The following is a 19,335-nucleotide window of genomic DNA, read 5'->3' as shown; positions in this document are numbered from 1 at the left end:
GATTTTTTCCAACCGCCCGGTAAAGAAAATTGAGCCACCTGTAGTCTCAGTCTTGTTCTTTTAGCCCTTTGGGTGAGCAAAAAGCAGAGGTGTGACCTACTGATCCTTATGTCAGATGCTTTCCTCACTATAGCTTTGCCTGGAAGCCTACACTCTAAAGACCACAAGCAGGAGTGGAGACAAAGTACAGCCTTGGCAAAGTCCAACAACCACAATTAACAGGTCTCGTTTAACGCTGCAGACGGGATGTGAAAGTGCACTCCCAAAGCACCTTCCCATAGAATCCCTCGAGAAACCACGTCATAAGCCTTCTCCAAGTCTATAAAGCATGTAGACTGGATTGGCAACCTCCCAGACTCCCCTCCATCACTAGTGAGAGGGTGTGTTACTACCTACATTGTTTCTCTTTGATTCAATCACACCTATTGGTCACCCTTCCAGTATCCTGCCATGGTGTCTACCAGGGAAGGTGGAGAGAGGGATAACCTGGTAACAGGCACACACCCTTCTTTAACAGACCGCAATACGCCAGTCTGCCAATCCAGAGGCACCGTCTGCGAGGTTTATGCAAGACTACACAGTGGTTTCAATCAAAACAGCCTGATAAACATCAAGTACGTTCTAGGCAAATTTCATCCACCCCCAGAGCCCAACCCCTGCGGCTTTACACACAAATATTTTATTGCCGTTATTGTGAGTTCATGACTGGGCATTCCCCTCAATGCTTTTGGCATGGCCTACAGATTTAACTGGGGAGCCTCTGCAATGCTCAACCCCCTGTAGAGACACTGTACATCATCAGTAGCTAAATGACCCAACATACAGAGAAACAGGTTCTTTTCCTCTTATGCAAAAGGTTTATGTAATGACTTTAAGTGAAATGGCTTTTCATCCAAATTTATGTCATTACAGGATGAGGTGATGATGACCGACGCCTTTTCTAAGTAAAGTAAGTGGGCGAGCTCTCACCTACAGGGTAACATCGTAAATCTGCTATTTTTCTGGGTCACCGCTGACAGGCTTTCTTGAGCTCACACACAGATAAATGTAATCATGTGTTCTTGCTCCATGTACATAAAGCTGGAAGAAAGGCATGATGCAAAGAGCCAACCCCACAAAAAGAAAAAAAAAAAAAAAAAAAAAAAAGGAACAGACTTCACTTTCTTACATTTCAGAGGCCAGCTAGACTATTCCATGGCTATAATGCACTTTCTTTTTTTTAAGATTTTAGACAGACACAGTGTTAACTCCATAATCTTTTGAAGGTAATATTAATCCTAAAATATATAGAGCAGGTCATCTACTGATCGGAAGGTTAGTGGTTCGATTCCTGGCTCCTCCAGTCTGCATGCCAAGTATCCTTGGGCAAGACACTAACCCCGATGCATCCATCGGAGTATGAATGAGTGAATGCTTGTTAGTAAGCAATTAAAAGCATAGAAGAAGTGCTTGTGTGAATGTAGCATGTTGTCTAAAGCGCTCCGAGTAGAAAAGCGCTATATAAGAATCAGTCTATATAGTGAATAAGAATGGAATGGCTTAGTGACTTGTGCCAGACTATTTCTTAGGTTTTGGAAGGAGTGCTCCCAATTTTGTGGGAACATCTTGGGGATGGACCCTTTCTGTTCTAGCATGACTGTGCACCGGTGCACAAAGTAAGGTTCATAAAGACACGGATGAGCGAGTTTGGTGTTGAAGAACTTGACAGGCCTGCACAGAGTCCTGACCTCAACCCGACAGAACACCTTTGGGATGAATTAGACCGTGAGCCAGGCCGTCTTGTCCAACATCAGTGTCTGACCTCACAAATGTGCTTCTGGAAGAATGGTCAAAAATTCCCATAAACGTTCCTAAACCTCATGGAAAGCCTTCCCAAAAGACATGAATCTGTTATAGCTGCAAAGGGTGGGACGACATCACATTAATTCTTTCTATGGATTGAGAATGGGATGTCACTCAAGTTCATGTGTGTGAAGGCAGACGAGATGCCAAATATCTTTGGCAATATAGTCAGTGTCTTTGAACATCCTTGTTCTGTGTTGATTTTGTATCCAATTTAATAAAATGTATGATTAGGTTAAAAAACCCCAGTATGAATAAAGAATGAAAAGTCACTACATGTGAAAAGCTCTAACTAGAGATATTTGTGACACTTTTTTAACTCACTGAAGTGATTGTTTAAATAAGATGATTAATTTGCTTAAGGACTTACTGATCAGCTATCAGAGTAAATGTTGTAGCTCTGGTACGTAGAACCCTTTTTTGATTTAAATATGAATCTTTTTTTATTTGAGCGAACCATTATCTGCATTTTACACACACACGCAATCTATGGGACGACTGTATCGTCACACGACTGTTCCTGACTTGCTCTTCTATCACATAGGCACACAGTCGCTCACTCCGGAAAAGCATCAAATAACCCCTCGCATCTCGGGCCCATCTAAAATCCTCTGTCGTCATAGCGACGGCAAGTATCGAGGCAAAGCTGAGAGAAGGGTTTCTCTGTGCTGCCTGTGTTTCTCATTCCGGTCGCAGTGGCTCGCACAGCCAGTAACTGCGGCGCTGACTGATAGGACTGATGGGGGGGGGGGGAGACACCACTGCGGAGACTACAGACAGGATGAATGCCACTGAGACACTCGCAGCACGATATGGGTACAGACATTTAACATTACAATCACGAGGCTGTGAGCCTTTCACACCACGACGAACGACTGGATAGGAACGACAAGTGGGCATGTGCGCTTTTTCCACAGTCGTTGGAAATCTGTCATTCGAATTTCTCACTTTGAGTGGGATTTTATTTTTTATTTTTTTGGGTAAAGTCGTGATGTGTCACTTCAGACTGTTTGGCCGTCCCCATCTTCCTTTCCTGAAAGTGGATCATAAGTTTCACTTCCTTGCATCTGATAAAAAACAACAACCTCTTAGCCTGAGAGCCCATTTTACTTTCTTATTTTAATAAACCACAAAGAACTGGGTAAAAAATGATTTGAGGACTGCAGGCAGAGGGAAAAAAAATTTTAAACAATCAAAATCAAGATGCTATGTCACCCAACGCTCACCTGTAGATTTACAGAGTACCTCAAAAAAAACCCAAAAGCTAATTTCTCAGTGAGCGAGTGGAAACGCCTCGGCTGACTGCAACTTATTAGTCACATAATGGCTTTTCACATTACAGCCCAAACAGAGCTGTTCCCTCCCCCCACCCATCCCCAACCCCCCCAAGGACAGCTGGGAAATCTAAACAAACACAGCATACAACTGATTATCGGCTTGCATTGACTTAGCTCCTTCCTTTGCCGGCCTGTCTCTTAATAAAAATCAAATACGCAGAGTGGCGACAGCCGCTCCATGTGGGCAAAGACAGAGGCCTTGGGGGTGAAGTTTAAAAAGTCCCACCTGTGGGGAGAGGATGGGCACAGTTTCTCACAGGCTGGTACACAAAGAGCCCTACTGTGCAGACGAATCAATGAAGTCCACCAGACGCAAGCCAAACACCTGGGAAGGGAGTGGTCACGTGATGTCTAGGGGAGGTGGGGAGGGTGGAGGTCGTGGTAGTGAATGCTGGTCAGGACTAGGAATTGACTTTGGTCTGTTGCGAGCTAAACATATGTAGGAACTATAATGGTTACATTCACTCAAAGCAACACAACAAAGCATGGGAAAGGAACACAATGCCGTAGGGGGAAGAAAAAAAGAAAAAGAGGGCTCGCACTGCCTCTAGTCTGTTGCTCTGCAGTTAACCATTACACTAGAGCCCATGAGGTGGAGGAAATGGGGGTGTGGGAACAGAGACAACCGCCTGGTAATATTCCACCATTCCCATCCCTATCCATGAGTTAAAAAAAAAAAAAAAGTCTGGAAAAGTAGGCTGCTAAGAGGAAGATCGTCTGGTTGCGTGAAATCCCCGTAGGTCTGCCAACTCAGGTTGACCACACTCTGATCATCGCTTCCTGTCCACCTGGTCCCTCCAGTTCAGTGCACTGACCCAGCATCGCCAGACAGTCTGACACATCTTCAGGGAGTAGCATTAACCCCCCATCTCCTCCTCCCCTCTCGTCCAGGCCCAGACCTTTCCTCTGCCTGTCTGCCCTGTTTTGACTGCAGGCCCAGCGCCATGCACTCTCATGCGCCGCATTGTTCTTCTATAAACAAAGGGCTTCCTTTTCCCTTTTCCACTCCTCCCTAACCTTTGTGGGATTTTGAACCTAAACGGAGGGAGAAAGCCAAGATGAAGAATTCTGACGGCTCATTGCTAATCTTCAAGCCGCCTACTTATACGTCTCCAATGACAGCATGCTGGGTAATGTTTAGTCTTGGACACCATGTCTTCAGACCACTATCACTGTAACTGCAGCAAAGGGAAGCTGATATTAGCTGGGTACCGGAGCTTCCATGCGAGACAGGCTCGCTGGCATGCAGCTATCGAGCCTGACACAAAGAGGAAATAACACACAGTCCAGCAGGAACAAGTCCAAGTTCATTTTGAAGAGAAATGACTCTGTGATGTATCCAATTGCTCTTTTGACAACACAGTTCGAGGAACTAGAGAGCTAGAGAAACTAAACCAAGACTGTGTTTCTAATGTGCCACAAAGATTAAACCCATAATGGGCACGCATAAGGAAGTCCTCGAGTTCTTGTTTAGACTTCAAGCGACTACAGGTGAAATAACCACAAACAAGGCAAAGTGGGCGGGACCTGAGATTATCTTCTCTCAACTTCCCAGCAAGCGATTGAAGCAACTACCAAGGAGGGCACAGGATTCTGTTAATCGACATGTAACCTGGTAGTAAATATATCAGGGAAAATAATCACTAAAGCCCCACCCATACAGGCCTACAGACTATTCAGTGACCTTTTCCCCCTCGGGGACCCGCCTGTCGCTTAGGAAAAATGTACATTCCCCAACATGTTACAAAAACCGTGCACATGTTAGCTGCAGCTCTGAGGAACATCTTTTACTTTGAAGGCAAACCGTTTCCAATTCAAGTTTGTCCCACTTCTCAAGATTCTGTACCGCTCAGCTAGTAGTTGGCGTGTTTTTGCAGACCAGCATGAGGAGAAAAAAAAAAAAAAAAAAAAAAAAAAAAAAAAAAACACCAGGAGGTTTGTGGTTCAGTTTCTTTGCAACCGATTTCACCTGGTGAGAGCCAGAAACCCGTGTTTACATCACGTCCAACATGGCAGATGTCTCAAGGAACAGCATAATAGGATTTAACCGGCACTAGATTCCTTGACGGGTTCATAGTCGCCTGGGAAACTGAGAATTCCAGTCAATATGCTAAAAATGTACAAAAATCCATTTCATTTCTCATCTTTTCCATAGTATAAATATGATGGATGAAACATTGAAGAGTCTAATTATCTCTCAGGCTGATGCAAAATTTTAAAAAAGAGAAAAGAAGGCCTGCTTTAAGACCCTGCTTTAAAGGGCAGTATGTTTGCCACAGAGGCAACCGCACCACCTATTTACCGAGCTCATTCACTGCTTCCCTGTTTATAACAAAGTGGGTTACTTTTTAAAGGCCTGGCTCCACCACTTAAACGTTAGCCCTTAAACTGCAGTCAGGCAGAGTAGAGTGAGGAAGCTGGGTAGAATTTCAGGAGCTCCGTCCAACTCTACATGGGGTACAGACTAACTATGGAAATGTGGTTGAGACAAAATGACTTGTAGGTACTGGGAAATAACTTCGCTTTGGCAGGTTTTTACATCTTAGTAAATCCACTTATGTAATATGCAAATCTGATAAGACCTCTGGTCACATTATACAGATATTAAAGTCACTGGTAGCAGAGTGATCATGGAACAGCTAGCTGCCAGGAAAATCTCTTTAAAAACCTCCAAACAGACCTGCAATTTCAAGGGTTTTGAAAATTAGAAAGGAAAAAGAACATCATAATATCCCCATGAATCATTTTAAACCGAGAGAAAAACAAAAAAGGTAAACTTTCAAGTTGCACGCGTCTTGAGCATGGTGGGGAAAGACCGATGTCAACAAATGAGCAGCAGTGAGATGCACTAAAGAAACTCCCTATGACATCCACTGTATATGGCACAAACAAAGATGGAAAACTCAAGATTCCCTGGACTCCTGTTGCAGGAGGAAAGGATGACTGGGGACATCTGCTGCACCCAAATCAGTGTGACCAGAAGCATAAAAAAAAGTGATGGAATTAGAGGGAAGAAAAACCACAGAAGACATAAAATCCCCCCAGAGCTTCTTTTCATAAAAAGGATAAAAGGCCGTGACTATGAGAAGCCATATATCATCATACATCACACTCAGCACCTGCTGGAAAAGTAATGAGAGCACTCGTGAAATGTTTTGAGACGCTCAGAGGAAGCGAAGACCTGTTCTTCCAGGTGGCGTTAAAACACAAATGATGTGACGTAGTTAGAAAAGGATGTATTAAATTCCAGTGATTATATGATATTGTTAATGTTTGGGCAACCAGTTGAGGTGAGTCATTAGGTGGGAAGTTAAGCTCAGCTTTGGTTTTATTTTAAGCGCTGGCTGCTCTCACCAATAGTTCTTTGGTGACATTTGAGATTTAATGAGCAAAGGAAGTGACTGTATTAATGTTTATGTCTCACAGCAACAATCACAGTGACTGGAATAACAGACTACTCCTGTTTAAAAGCAGGCGCCAATTTGTGGAAGTCGACATGTTGCACCGCCATTTTGAATTCGACATCACTGTTCCATCTAACCACACTTTATCTATGTGACTAGAGAGGGGTTACATACGTGGTACGCCGAAGGTAGAGGAATACAAAACTAGTATATTAATTAATATTAATTTGTGTCTACACTTTTAGATTCAAGACATGAAGGATCATGCCTGTGATTAATGATATGAAAAGAAGTGAAAACATGAAGGACAGGAGACAAAGAGACATCTAGATAAAACCTCACCTCAAGCCTCATCTCCTAAATTAAAGTCAAGGCTTTAAAGACACGAAAACATGCATGTATTGTCACAGTTACTTATTGTCAGCAGGTTAGACATGATACCGTACCGTCTCCGGGCAGCTGATAACGAACCTGCTAAACAACAACAGGGGTGCTTGTGGGACATGATGGTATACTTTTTCATTGTAGGTATAGAGGATTACAGAGCTAGGTTTAAACTTAGAGGATTTTATTTATAGTGCTGAGGTGGGGTAGACCGGAGGCAGGACAGTTGAAGGGGGTTGTACAATGGGTGGGACACCGAACCCATAAGATTGTGTTGACTTCCGGTTGTGATCCAGACCTCGCTAAACGTAGCAGAAGCAGGCTAGTTAGCTAGGTCTCCGGATGCATCCGTATTTTATTGTAAAGCGCAAATAAATACATCTGGTTTTGGAAGTAAGAGTCTCGGCCTGATCGCTACCATCAAAAAGAATCCGTGAAGTCGGCGTACTTCAACACTAGCTAATGTTAGGCTGAGTGAGCTAAGGAGGAAAGTTTATTCGCCAAGTGTCTGACAATTAAATGTGCTTAGTTTCACTAACAGCAGCCTACAACAACAAAATCAGCAGCATTTAATGAGACAAAAGTTCAGGATATCCTCAACAACTCACCTCAGTATCTCTGATACAAATCGATGACTCAGTGAAGCTCACTACTGTCTGATGACAGACTCCTTTCACAGTTTTACACCCTCCTCCAGAGCAAATAACCTCCAGCTAAGGTAAACAGCAGACTGACTGCCTAAACTCACTACAGATGAACGGTAGCCAGAACTGTTTGTCCTACAGCCGCCACTGTAGCAAGGAATATGCACTTGCATTGGAGGTACAAGAAAACTAAATTCAGTTGACTGCAATCTGCAATCTACTGACATCTAGTGGGGAGATTTTACACACGGGAGCTTTAAGAGAAGACAATACCACAGAATCCAGTTCAGGTTTCTGTTTTTTGTCCATTATTGTAGTAAACAAATTTTTGGGGGCTTGGATTGTTTAACAGAAGACATTTGGGGAAATTCACCTTGGGAAACACGCCATGCATTAAGAAAGAAAATAAAAGTTAGAACAGCAGTCTGAGGAGTCAGCAAAATAAGTTGCCATAAATCATGAAATTGCAAAGGACCATTAAAAAGTGCACACATGCAGGGACTATTTACACCAATAAAGCAAGTATATTGTGCCCACGCCTGCCTCCCATGTTATCTTAGGGCCAGCAGCAACTGATATGATTGTGATGCCTCACACTCCTCAGATGGGGATTAAACTTTGTAGTGGACATGGACAGCTGCAGACACCATGGAGAAAGAGTAGTCACTCCTGTTATAGCTCTTTGAAGCCCGCTTGGATCTGGGCTGACGGGAGCATGTGTAGTTGTTGCTTGTAGTACTGTAGCAAAACATTGGCAGGGGTGCAGACATCCACAAGGAGCCTTGAGCTCACCATCTGATAACAAAATTTGTATCACTTGGATACAAGTGGACTCTAGCACACTCGCAGCCGTGAAAACTATCACACGGCTTTTAGGGTGTAACAAATGATTATTGCAGCTATATAGCGTAAGAAAGTGTGTCCACATTGTGAAGTGACGTTAAGCCCATTTTCCTCTTACATAAGGTCTCCCAGTCAAAACACACAAGAGGACCTCGTGACGTTGAACTAAGATTACCTTTTGACCAAACTAGTCTTTAAACAAAGAGAAGATGCCGATACAAAGATGCACACAAAGGGAGATTATCAAACAGGTCATCTGCCTTTGCAAAAAACCTGTTCTATTACATGGAGAAAACTTGCCACACACATCCACACGTGAGAGGAAAGAGGCTGGCAGCATTCTTAATGTGAGAGCATTTCATCCGCCTCACGTCACCTTTTCCCTCCGTGATACAGTCCGCTGCAATTGCATAACAGAGGAGTCCAGCCCTCCTATTTTCAGCTCCCAAATAGTGGGAAACCATGCCACAATGGCACTGTGGCATTCCTGCTTCCCCTGCGCAGTACATCACTCTCTCTTTCCACTCTGCGTGCTACAATGTGCCTGACAGAGAGCCATACAGACGAGTAAAGTCTTCCACAGTACCATCACTACTAAGTGAGAAGTCAAAACAGTGAGCGGAGCAGAGCAGAGGCACCGCTCGGGCTTCTGCAAGCTTGCACCACTGTTGGCTTGGACCTGAGCTGTTTTGAGTGGCTGTGTGGCTCTTCTAGCTTCTTGGCTCCTTTGCCCACTCTGATGTAATGGAGGAGAGTAGAGGAGAGGCTTGGATCAAGCTGCAGTGGAGGGGTGCTTAGTACCAACTTGTTTAACAGAAGTTGAGGACCACCGTGTGCTCCCTCCAAAATTTCCCGGGGACTTTTAGTTTCTAAGAATGATTTCACAGCTTCATCTGGGAGCACCGTTACATCATTACCACCATGCCATATTTTCCCTTCTGCACTTCGCCAATGGATGCGTTGCACTGGGTGGATCTCGGGACAATAACAGCACGGTCATCGTAGATGAAAGCGCTCCGCTGCACGCCAGCAATGTCCGACTAACGCTGTGACGTCACACGTTCATTAATAGTAATTGTCAGCATTAACTAGAGCCGAATGCCGCTGTGTGCAGGTGCATGCAATAAACGGCTTTTACAATGCGCTGCGAGTCGTGTTTAAAGTGCCTGACATGTGTCAACAGGACATGCGTCATCATGTCTGACCCAAATTTAGCCATGCTGAAACCATTTGTGAGGGCATCCATGTGTGCAAGAAACGAGGCACACCCGTGCTTTTCTAAATTATTAAGTAATACTTGTTTAAGATGCTCCTGTTTTTTGTTAAATATGAGACAATATGCTTTAGCTCAAAAGTTGAGAAATCCCTGTATTACAGCAGCCAAAATAAAATATCTTAATAAAGTAGAATTTGACAGCCTGTAAATGAATAATGAAACAGCATAAGGCACAGTCTGTCTCATCCTGCAGAGAGACGCCATCACCTTGGACTGCAGCTGGCCAAGGAAGTCCCTGCTCCGCTCTGAAACCTCGGTGAGCTTCGTGCATACAGCTCTCCACTGGCTGCAGGTTCAGGATTTTAAGAGCCAAAGTACAATCACCAGCTGCGGTGCAAGATGGTGAACCGTGTCTGACCGTGGGATGAGAAGCTCTCTGGAGAGACAGCAGAAATACGAGATGGAGAGGCCAGGGCTAGCTGAACTTTTAAAATAAGACTGGGGGGGGGGGAAATCATCCACCGGTAAACCGAGTGCAGATAGAATTGCTCTCTCAGACAGTTGGAAAAATTGCTAAGATGAGTCACCAAATATACTTTGCTGCCTACAATAAAATAAAGTCTGTGTGCAGGAAACTCTGCAAGCCTGTTGCTGATAATCGTTTTTCTGCATTGGACTGCTCTGCAAAAAGAAATATTTTGGTTGAGAGGGAAAAAGCAGCACCGTTGGTGGCTGGTTGCATCACTAGAATCCGAAGTTGGGTATCAACCAGAAAAAACTATTAGACCCAGCGCAGATGAGGGGGTTAACAGCACTATATACCCGCAATACCAGTGGCGGTCAATACAGGCCTGGAATAATTCAAAAACAACAACCGTGTGGCAACAGTGGCAGAGATTTTACAACCCAATGTGGCTACAGAGAGAACAATTTAAACAGAGTCCTGTTTGGTCAGTAGATGAAAGAAACTGTGCTGACTAAATAATGAGTAGGCACGCACTGCAGTGCCCTGATGACTTGATGATTTCCTGTTTCATGTTTAGAAAAGCGCCTAGCTCAAGGCATCAAATGCACATTCCATATAGTTTAACCCATTTTTCCAATACTTACTAAAGTGTATAGGTATGCAGACATTTCAAAGACATGCTTAGACGTGTTTATCTATAATTAAGTATGCCTACACAATTAGTGCACAAGTCTCCTGCTGTATTGGTTTGCATTGGTCTTTTAAAAAAGCGCTTTTAGTCTTAAGCCATTTGTACATCAAACACTTTGCCTGTAATAATATGGGTTAAAAGCAGATATCAGACTACAACTGTAAACATGAGTGAGTTCAGTGTCTGTAGCATCTGCCCGAGCGCTGACTCATCAGGCACTCCCAGTTTTGGCTGGATCTTGAGTTTGATATCTTAAGTGACTTCCTGCGAAGAAAACCGCAACGTTTATCAACCAGATAGTCATTCGAGAGTAGACGGGGAATAGTGAGTAACTACGAGCCTCTGCACATATTTAGGATTTTTCTAACTCTGAGGCAAGCGCCACTGCTAAAATATCATAGTTACTTGTCTGTGCGTATGCAGTCAGATTTTTTTACTGCACAGGAATCCAGTGGTGTATTTTCTCAGCTTCAGAGGAGATGCCATTGGAAATGCGATCTGGTGTGAATATAAACATCTCTCTTCTGATCCTGTCTCCTAAGAGCACCCAAGGGGGCTCAAACGTCAGGCTAAGGCATGAACAGACATTTCCAGTCAGCTGTTGGCGTCTTGTGGCTTTAGCACCAGCACCACCACCACCAACAGCTGGTAATACTGGGAGACTAGAGAGCACCCCATCTGCTTAAAGTTAGTCAGAGTTACACAGATAATCTTGTCAACCCCTGTCCATGAGAGTTTAAAGTCAACCTAGCACGTTGAAGAATTAATCTCAGGTTACATGCATGTGTCGATGTTTATCAGTGCTAATGAGACTTTGTGCAAACGTGCTGAGTGATCTCACCTGGGCACGCTGCTGAGTGATAAAAATAAATAAATAATCGCAGACATCCTGACTGACCATCAGGTGAAAGACAACTCGAGCTTCATGCACACATGGGTGATTCTGACCCAAGTTACCCTCAAATTGTCAGTAAAATAAGATATAATCACAATGTCTGATGGATACTGTTCTTCAGTATACACTTCTTTTAGACATGCAAGGGCATCTAAAGTCAAACAGGGTTCTGGACTGATATCGGTTATGCATGCAACTCTCTAATGGAAAAAATACCCTCAAGTGGAGTTTCTAACTTCAAAGGGAGAACCAGTTTGGGAAGTAGGCAAGAAATGGAGCTGGGGTTGGGAGGGTTGGGCTTTTGGGACTGACAGCATGTATAACAGCTATGCAGGGGATGATAGAAGAAGTGCCTGCGGGTGAGAATCTGTTTAGTTTTCACTGGACCGTCCCTCCCTCACACTCACCGCTAATCCAATTCAAGCCATTAACCACCACAGCCAGGTTAAGAGAGCAGGCCTTTGAAGGTCTTCCCCAAACCACCCTGAGGGATTAGCATTTTTCCAAAGGCCAAAGAGATGGTCTCACTCTGTGCACTCTTTTTTTTTTCTTTTTTTTTTGCCCTGTCAGGCCCACAGAAGCCACACTACTAGTGCGATCCTGGAGTGTAGCGATCCTGATCTGACTCATCCCGGACCCTGAATATACCCTGCTAATCTAAATTCTTTAAAAACTGTAATTAACCGTGGCTTCCAGCACATACACTGCATAAAACATAGGTACGGAGGTAGTCCCTGTCTCAAGATAACAGCAGACATGATCATCCTTCTCTACCTGGAGGGCCAATTGACACACAGTGCAAAAGATGTACATCTGTGTGTGTGTTTAGTGTTTAAATGGGCCAGAAGATGAGGCAGCGCAACCTACATGTGAGGCAACCACACAAGCTTGAGAAAAGCAGTGCATTTTTCCCCCTCCAATTTGGCCTTTAGCCCCATTTATTCATCTAGATCAGCGGTCTCCAACCATTGTTGTCTGGGTCAACACTGGTTTGATTCTGCCTTCGATAACTCCACTGTCCTGGCCACTAGTGCTGCTGTCAAATAAAAGGCATAAAGGCCTGCAACCTCCAATACAGGAAGTCTGAGGCACACAGAGGGCCTGCGTGTCAGACTTGAGCATCTCGGGGACCTGAATTGTCTCAGTTGTGGTCCCAACTCTGCCAACAAGAGCTCAAACGGCCGTACTGACATTCCCAAATATCTGTCACACAGCTTCAACATCTGGATCGAAATGTAAAAAAAAGTTACTCCCCAAATAACAGCTATAGATAAGCTACCAGGATGGATCATGAGTGGTCTGCTTTGCTTCTCAAAGGACTATGAGCTCTGTACCCTACTGGTATCTCTAGAACGAATCCCCTTCGGATACAGGCCACCCCGGCTGAGGATCTCTGCTGTCGAAAACGTGAGTACAAACAGGGAACACCGCGGCTGATTTTCCCTATTCTTTCAGACACCAAATAAAACAGAGTGTGTGGATACAGGAAAATACTGTTTGTTCGAATATTAATATCACAAAGCAACCAATATGAGGTGTTGAAGCTCTGCTCAGCAGGAAGAGTTAATCTCCCCAAACCACACACGCTGCCCACTAATCAAACCCATACACACTGTTATAATTCAGCGAGCACATACAGCTGCGAGCCACCCAGTGACACAAGCAACACACGAGACGCCTGAAGTCCCGCTGAGTAATACGACTGCGGTTCTTCACTTTACTTATTATCATAAGGGGATCTAGACTGCTCTGCTCCCCACCTGTCGGGGGTGACGTTTGGACAAGTGTTCGAGTCTGGGGAGCACTTCCTCTCTACAAAGCTGCCCACTCTTCTCTCCCGCCTGCTACATCTGGTCTCCTCTGGGCCGTTGCTGGCGGCAGTTGAGGGCTAAAGCAACCGCAAGAAGGCTTTGTCCTCATCGAGGAGCAGCTGAACCAACAGGAAAGCCAACTTCAGCCAGTCAATTAATTGATGGGACAATTTAAAAATTATGGGAGGCTCACAGCGGAGGGGGGAGGGGGTGTTTACAAATGATGTGTCATAATTGCTCGTTACATTCCTCCACCCTTGTTGTTTTATTTTCTCCACCTCTCTCACTCCTCCCCGGTCTTTTTCAGCTATTCTTTTGTTTTCTTTTACAACCTGTCAAAAGCTTAGAAAAAAAACAAAACAAAAAGTAAAAATGTGGAAATGTTTGCTCAAGATGCATGACCGCGATGGGCCGAGCAGAGTCGACATTTCACCACATGCAGCTAATCACTGTGTATTTACAGTGTATCCTGTCTGAACACCCAGATGCACCCAAATCACTTCCATACAGCCACTCTGTAAAAATGGCTCTGACTGACGCCACATGAATGCACCGAGCAGCCAGCTCAGACCACATTAAAACATTCTTGATGATCAGGTCCTGTGTGCCTCCACAGCCTCATCGGTGCCCAGCTGTGTGTGTGTGTGTGTGTGTGTGTGTGTGTGTGTGTGTGTGTGTGTGTGTGTGTGGGGGGGGGGGGGGGGGGGGGGTCTTCTGCAGTTAAGCAGCATCCAAAAGACCCTCATCTGGAGGCGATGAGCTGCACTGAAAAGCGAGGACTTGCAATTTAAAAAAGACCCAAGTCTTTCACTCCAACCCACACTGGGCCTTTGTTGCAGCTTTCAAATAAGTGTGTTTTTTTCTGCGTGTTCATTCATTGGTATATTGCAAACCACTTCATGAAAAATAACAGCACTGTCAAACTCTCATGTGTGGTTATTTAAAACAGAAACAAAAGAAAGAAAGAAACTAAACACAAAGTGCATCAGACAGAAGGACGATCGGAGAGTGATGAGGAAGCTCGGTTAGAGAGGGTGGGAGTGAAATATGCTTTGGACCCTGGTCTGAGAGGGAAGAGGCTTACAGTCGGAAAGAACAGGAGTGACTCAGAGAGGAAGAGGTGGGAACGCGAATGGAGAATTGCAGGGAATCCCACTGAGATAGCTCTCTTCGGCGGTTCACGCCACGCCAAAGAATTCAGATGAGCAAACCATATGCTTAACAAGTCACATGTAAACTCAGAGCTGAGACATAACAGCAATAACCCGTAAAGGACCTAACCAGAAGAGACAAAAAAAAAAATTAAATTAAACATCGGTCAGTTTTATTATTCTGGTGCACATCTTTCCAGATAGAAGCATTTTTCATGAGGACATCGCTCCGACTGTGCCTGATTATTAACCATCTCTGGTTTTATGGGTCTGATTTTACTTCTATGACAGGCGAGCTTGTGGTTCTATATTTGCTGAGGGTACAAATGACGTGCTCTCTTTTCTGCAAAGTTTAAAAAACTCAGGCACAGATGATGGAAAGCATCCCAAGTTATGCCAGAAGCCAGGCGTGCATGACAGAGCTTAAGATGCATCGGACGAAAAGACGAGTCGTTCCTCAGCAATTTCACTTAGGTGCATGTGATGTAATGTTACGCCATTAGCCGTGTTTGTTTCATGACATAACTTAGCAGACATCAGCTGCGGGTTATAATGGAAACCTGCCGTCAGGAGTCAAAGTGTGGGCTTTAGCAGCTTGCTTGTGATATTTTTTTCCCCCTGCTTTAATAGCCGGCAAACATCTGCAACATCTGCTTTAAATGGACAGGAGGTTTGTCAGCGAGGAGAGAAGCCTACAACGCAAACAGTTCTGGGCCTGTTTAAATGTAGCAACTCATCGCTCACAACCTGTCGGGGGAAGAAATTAATCAGAGAGCTATGTGTCAAAAAAACCCAAAAAACTCCACTGGAGATGACAACACGCAGCTACGACGTAGCAACACTCTCTGAACTCACTGCTTCTTCTGTGGCAACCTAGTACACAGAGCTGTGCAGGGCTAAACAAAGAAACATAATGACAACGTGGAGTGAAGCTTCAAATATGAAAGTGAGGACTCTGTCTGCCTTCCCACAGAACTTCCTCTGAGCTCCGCTTTGCACGAGCTGGAGAACAAGGGAACGCGACGGCCTGAGCGAAGGAACAGAGCGGACCATATGGATGAGATAGCACCAGATTACATAAGTCTGGGGGGGAAAAAAAAAAAACTTTCCATGAGCAGGGATAGCTGGTGTTACTGAAAAAACAAAACAAAACATGCAAGGATCCTGAAAGCCAAACATACATGTGTGCAAGTAGTAGTTTCTATTTCTCTTGCTGATTGATAAGTAGGGAGCTTAATATTGACTCTTGATGAGTGTTTCACAAGTTTAACTGAGCTTAAACAGGAGAGGTGCGCTGCAATGTCCTGCTCTCACCATTTTTTCCCCACAGTGGACTCACATTCTTCGAATTCCACCAGGAGACGACTGCAGTGATAATCTAATTCACAACCGAGACTTTTATTATGCTCATCTCCAAAGTCGCATTTTTCCTCAACCCTGCAAGTCTACTAGAGTAGCTTTGCATGACACGGGGTTCAAAATAATCCTTGTTTAACTTGTATAGCTTCTCAGTTCATATACTCTCTGCAACAAGCCCTTTTAGCTTTAAAGGTCCACTTTAATTTGAAGTTGTGTACCTAAAAAAAATGACATAACTTCATTTTATCACACTTTGCAAAGTAGAGTTACAAAGTGCTTCACAGTTTAAGTAAAATCCACACATCAAAGTATAATGATCCAAAATACAGACACATAGACAGCCATATAATCAACTATTCACACTTCAATACATTCAAATAGTTGTAAACAAGGGTCGAAAATAAAGGGGACGAGACTAAGGGAAAGCTAATGTGTTTTCAGCTTTAAAACCAATAACACAATCAGCTGACCTGACAGGCTGAGGAAGGCTGTTCCACAGCTTGGATGCCAAAACCTAAAAAGCCAGATCACCTCTGGTTTTAAAATCAGAGCGAGGGACAGTTAGGAGATCCTGGGTAGAGAATGGGAGAGGCCAGCTGTAGTCATTGGGTCTCAGATGCTCTGCTATATAAGCAGGGCTCTGTCCATGTCGAGCTTATATGTTAATAACAGTGTCTAGTTTCTGTTAGCAGCCTTACTTCAGAGGAACATCACTGTAGAGAAAGTAAGGACTGGGATCCTAACAGTTTTGAAGGCAACGCATTCTCAAATACACACTCATATACAACTGTATGAATGATCAGTATCTAATTTTTGCGTCATTGTGAAACTGTTGCTGAAAGCTTTCCTGTCTTCTGCCACTCTGCATGTATCCCACTCACCTCACTGAGATCCCCTGCTTATCTCCACTTGTTCCTATCAGAAACATCACCAACTTAAATGTTTCCCTCGGCAGTTCCTGGTGGAACAAACAGCCCTTTAATTGGATTCAGGTCGGACCTTGGACGCACATCAAAACAAAAAAAGACCCAGGAGGCAGCCGTCTGACCCCCTCTTCCAGTCAAAACAGTGAGCTGCTCTCATGTAAACCTTTTTATTTCCCCCCTCCTGACTGTGCTGATGCCGAGGAGAGCGACAGGTCCGAGCAGACCAGCACAGCTACATGCTACTTCCAAACAAAGTGACATTCAAGTGTTTCCCAGTGAATCATAACGTAGCGGTACAAAGGGGGCCACGGGTTCACGGATACAACTTTAATCTGCTTTAACGACGACACCAAAACAAAGGGGGGCAGCCGTTTGTCGGTTCTGGCGCACTGCTCGCTCACTGCTCAGACTCCAGTGACCTGAGCTGCTTATCATCTCAGCCGAAGCTTGTCCTGTCATAAAGACTTGATTACAGCTAACCGGGAATGCTACGTTCAGCTAGCCAACTTTTGTGCGAGCCCGTCTGTCAGCGGAACAGCCCAACACTTGTAAAGCTCCCCTTTGTTTAAAAATAATGGAATTTTACGAGCTGGAATATAAATGTGAGACACTAATACACACTAAGGTTTGATAAACGTCAACCAGCTACAACTGGAAGGCGGCTCATTACTGGAGCTGAGCGACCCGGGTACCAGTGTTATGGCTGGTGGTGCTTTACTGGCGACAATCACGAGGCTGAGACTATTTCCAAGAGCAACAATATCCTCATTAAGCGTTTTCCCCGCTTTTCCTGCTTGCCTTAGCCCTGTGAAGTCAGCTAGTAATTTAAATACACTGTTGCTGCTAACAAATCTGGCAAATGAGAGCAGAAAGCACCGGCGGCGAGCCAACTCCGTAGCCCATGTGAACTGTTCCCAGCCAGCAAATACACGGAGCCTTCCTAGCTGGTGTGTGTGTGTGTGTGTGAATATGTGGGGATTTAAAAGCGTTGCAGGCTACCTGTTAATCGCAGCTTCACGGGGCCATTCCGCCGAACTCCTTGGTTAGACATCTCCTCTCGACCCCAGCCGTCACTGCGAGTCCCAAAAAAATGTCTATTTAAATGTAAAAAATGACAAGGTTTATCAACCTCTCCGCCAGTTTTAGACAATAATGGAGTCAAAGCATTGTGGCCCGGATGTGGACTGAACTGCCATAGCGATCGCTCACAAATGAGAAAAATTAAGGAAAAGGAAAAAGAAAAGCCCGAGTGGAGGGCTGCTGCAAATTGCATTTACTGGAATTGAGGCCGCCGTTGCTGGAGCGTGTGAACGAGCTGGTGGTGGAGCCGAGGCGCTGCTTATCTTCACATCTTCATTGAGAACCTCTGCCTCGGACTGTGAGTCCTCCTCTGCTCGTCGAGAGTTGAACTGCGGAGCCCTCCGGGGTAGATCCCCCTTCAGGAGGCTGCTGCTGGGAGCTGACCAGTGACGACAACACGCTTTGTGGGAGTGAAGCATTTCTCCAACATGTGGCATATAACTATGAATCATATACACAGCCCCCCCCCCCCCCAACAAGGGTTGGTGATGAGTAGGACCGCCTTTGATGGCACAGGCAAGCCCAGCTCCCTGTGTTTATATCCCTTTATTAATTTAACATGGGCGTAGCTACAGTCTGAAGTTGGCCAAATTGTTTTAAAGACGGGCACATTTACATTCCAGGTGTCAAAATATATGAAAAATTTTTTGACAGTTTTTTTGTTGTTGTTTTCTGTCAACTAATCATAGTGGAAAGTAAAACATCACAGTGATTTTGCGGTCATTAAAGTGTGTTCAGCATTTGCAAATTGATGATTCATTTCATAAATTATGAGGCACTATTTATCCCTACATAAGCTGCCTTTATAGGTTAAAATTATCAGTATCACTTTTGATATCGGTAATACTGGCTCTGTGTTTACTTGGTATTGAATCAATACCAAAATTTGCAATATCACGCAGCACTAACACGGATACCTTGGCTCTTTTTCTATTTATTAGTGTTTTCTTAAGTTGCACTGCATTTGACCTCTCAGGGCCACCGTATATGGGTATCTAATTAATGATCTGTATTAATAAGCAGTAATATCAGAAATTAAACAACAATCCTAAATAAGTAAGTAACAAAAACATCATTAACAAAAATGAAAGGAAATATGTCACTCTGTCTTTTTTGATTAAAGTGAAAATTTCAAGATTGTGTGGGCCCCCTGGGGTTTGCTGGTTTTTCAGTTGGAAGCTGCACGCTTGAATTTGGGAATGGCTGTGATAAATAATAAGTTGTATTCTTCACTGCAAGTAAGAAACTGAGAATTAATCCCCAGTAAATGTTTCAACAGTGAATAA

The 19,335-nt window shown here is 44.2% G+C and overlaps 1 protein-coding gene across 2 annotated transcripts in view; it reads right to left on the bottom strand.

The window, feature by feature from the left end:
* Positions 1–18,496, bottom strand: part of LOC146388991 (E3 ubiquitin-protein ligase SMURF2) — a 53,582-nt gene extending 35,086 nt beyond the window's left edge. Inside the window, exons 1-2 of one of the 2 annotated variants that reach the window (XM_084926603.1) lie at positions 18,247–18,496; positions 17,969–18,063 (exon numbers count right to left, since the gene is read on the bottom strand). In XM_084926603.1, the coding sequence (XP_084782729.1) occupies positions 17,969–18,020 (52 nt within the window). In that variant the 5' untranslated portion in view covers positions 18,021–18,063; positions 18,247–18,496. Of the gene's footprint in view, positions 1–17,968 lie in introns of both variants that reach the window. The other variant, XM_084926602.1, reaches the window with a different exon arrangement.
* Positions 18,497–19,335: the final 839 nt, after the last annotated feature.

Source organism: Perissodus microlepis, chromosome 4 (assembly GCF_051167445.1).
Source record: "Perissodus microlepis isolate ML-2025 ecotype Zambia chromosome 4, ASM5116744v1, whole genome shotgun sequence".
NCBI lineage: Eukaryota > Metazoa > Chordata > Actinopteri > Cichliformes > Cichlidae > Perissodus > Perissodus microlepis.
This window is presented reverse-complemented; position numbering and strand designations above follow the sequence as displayed.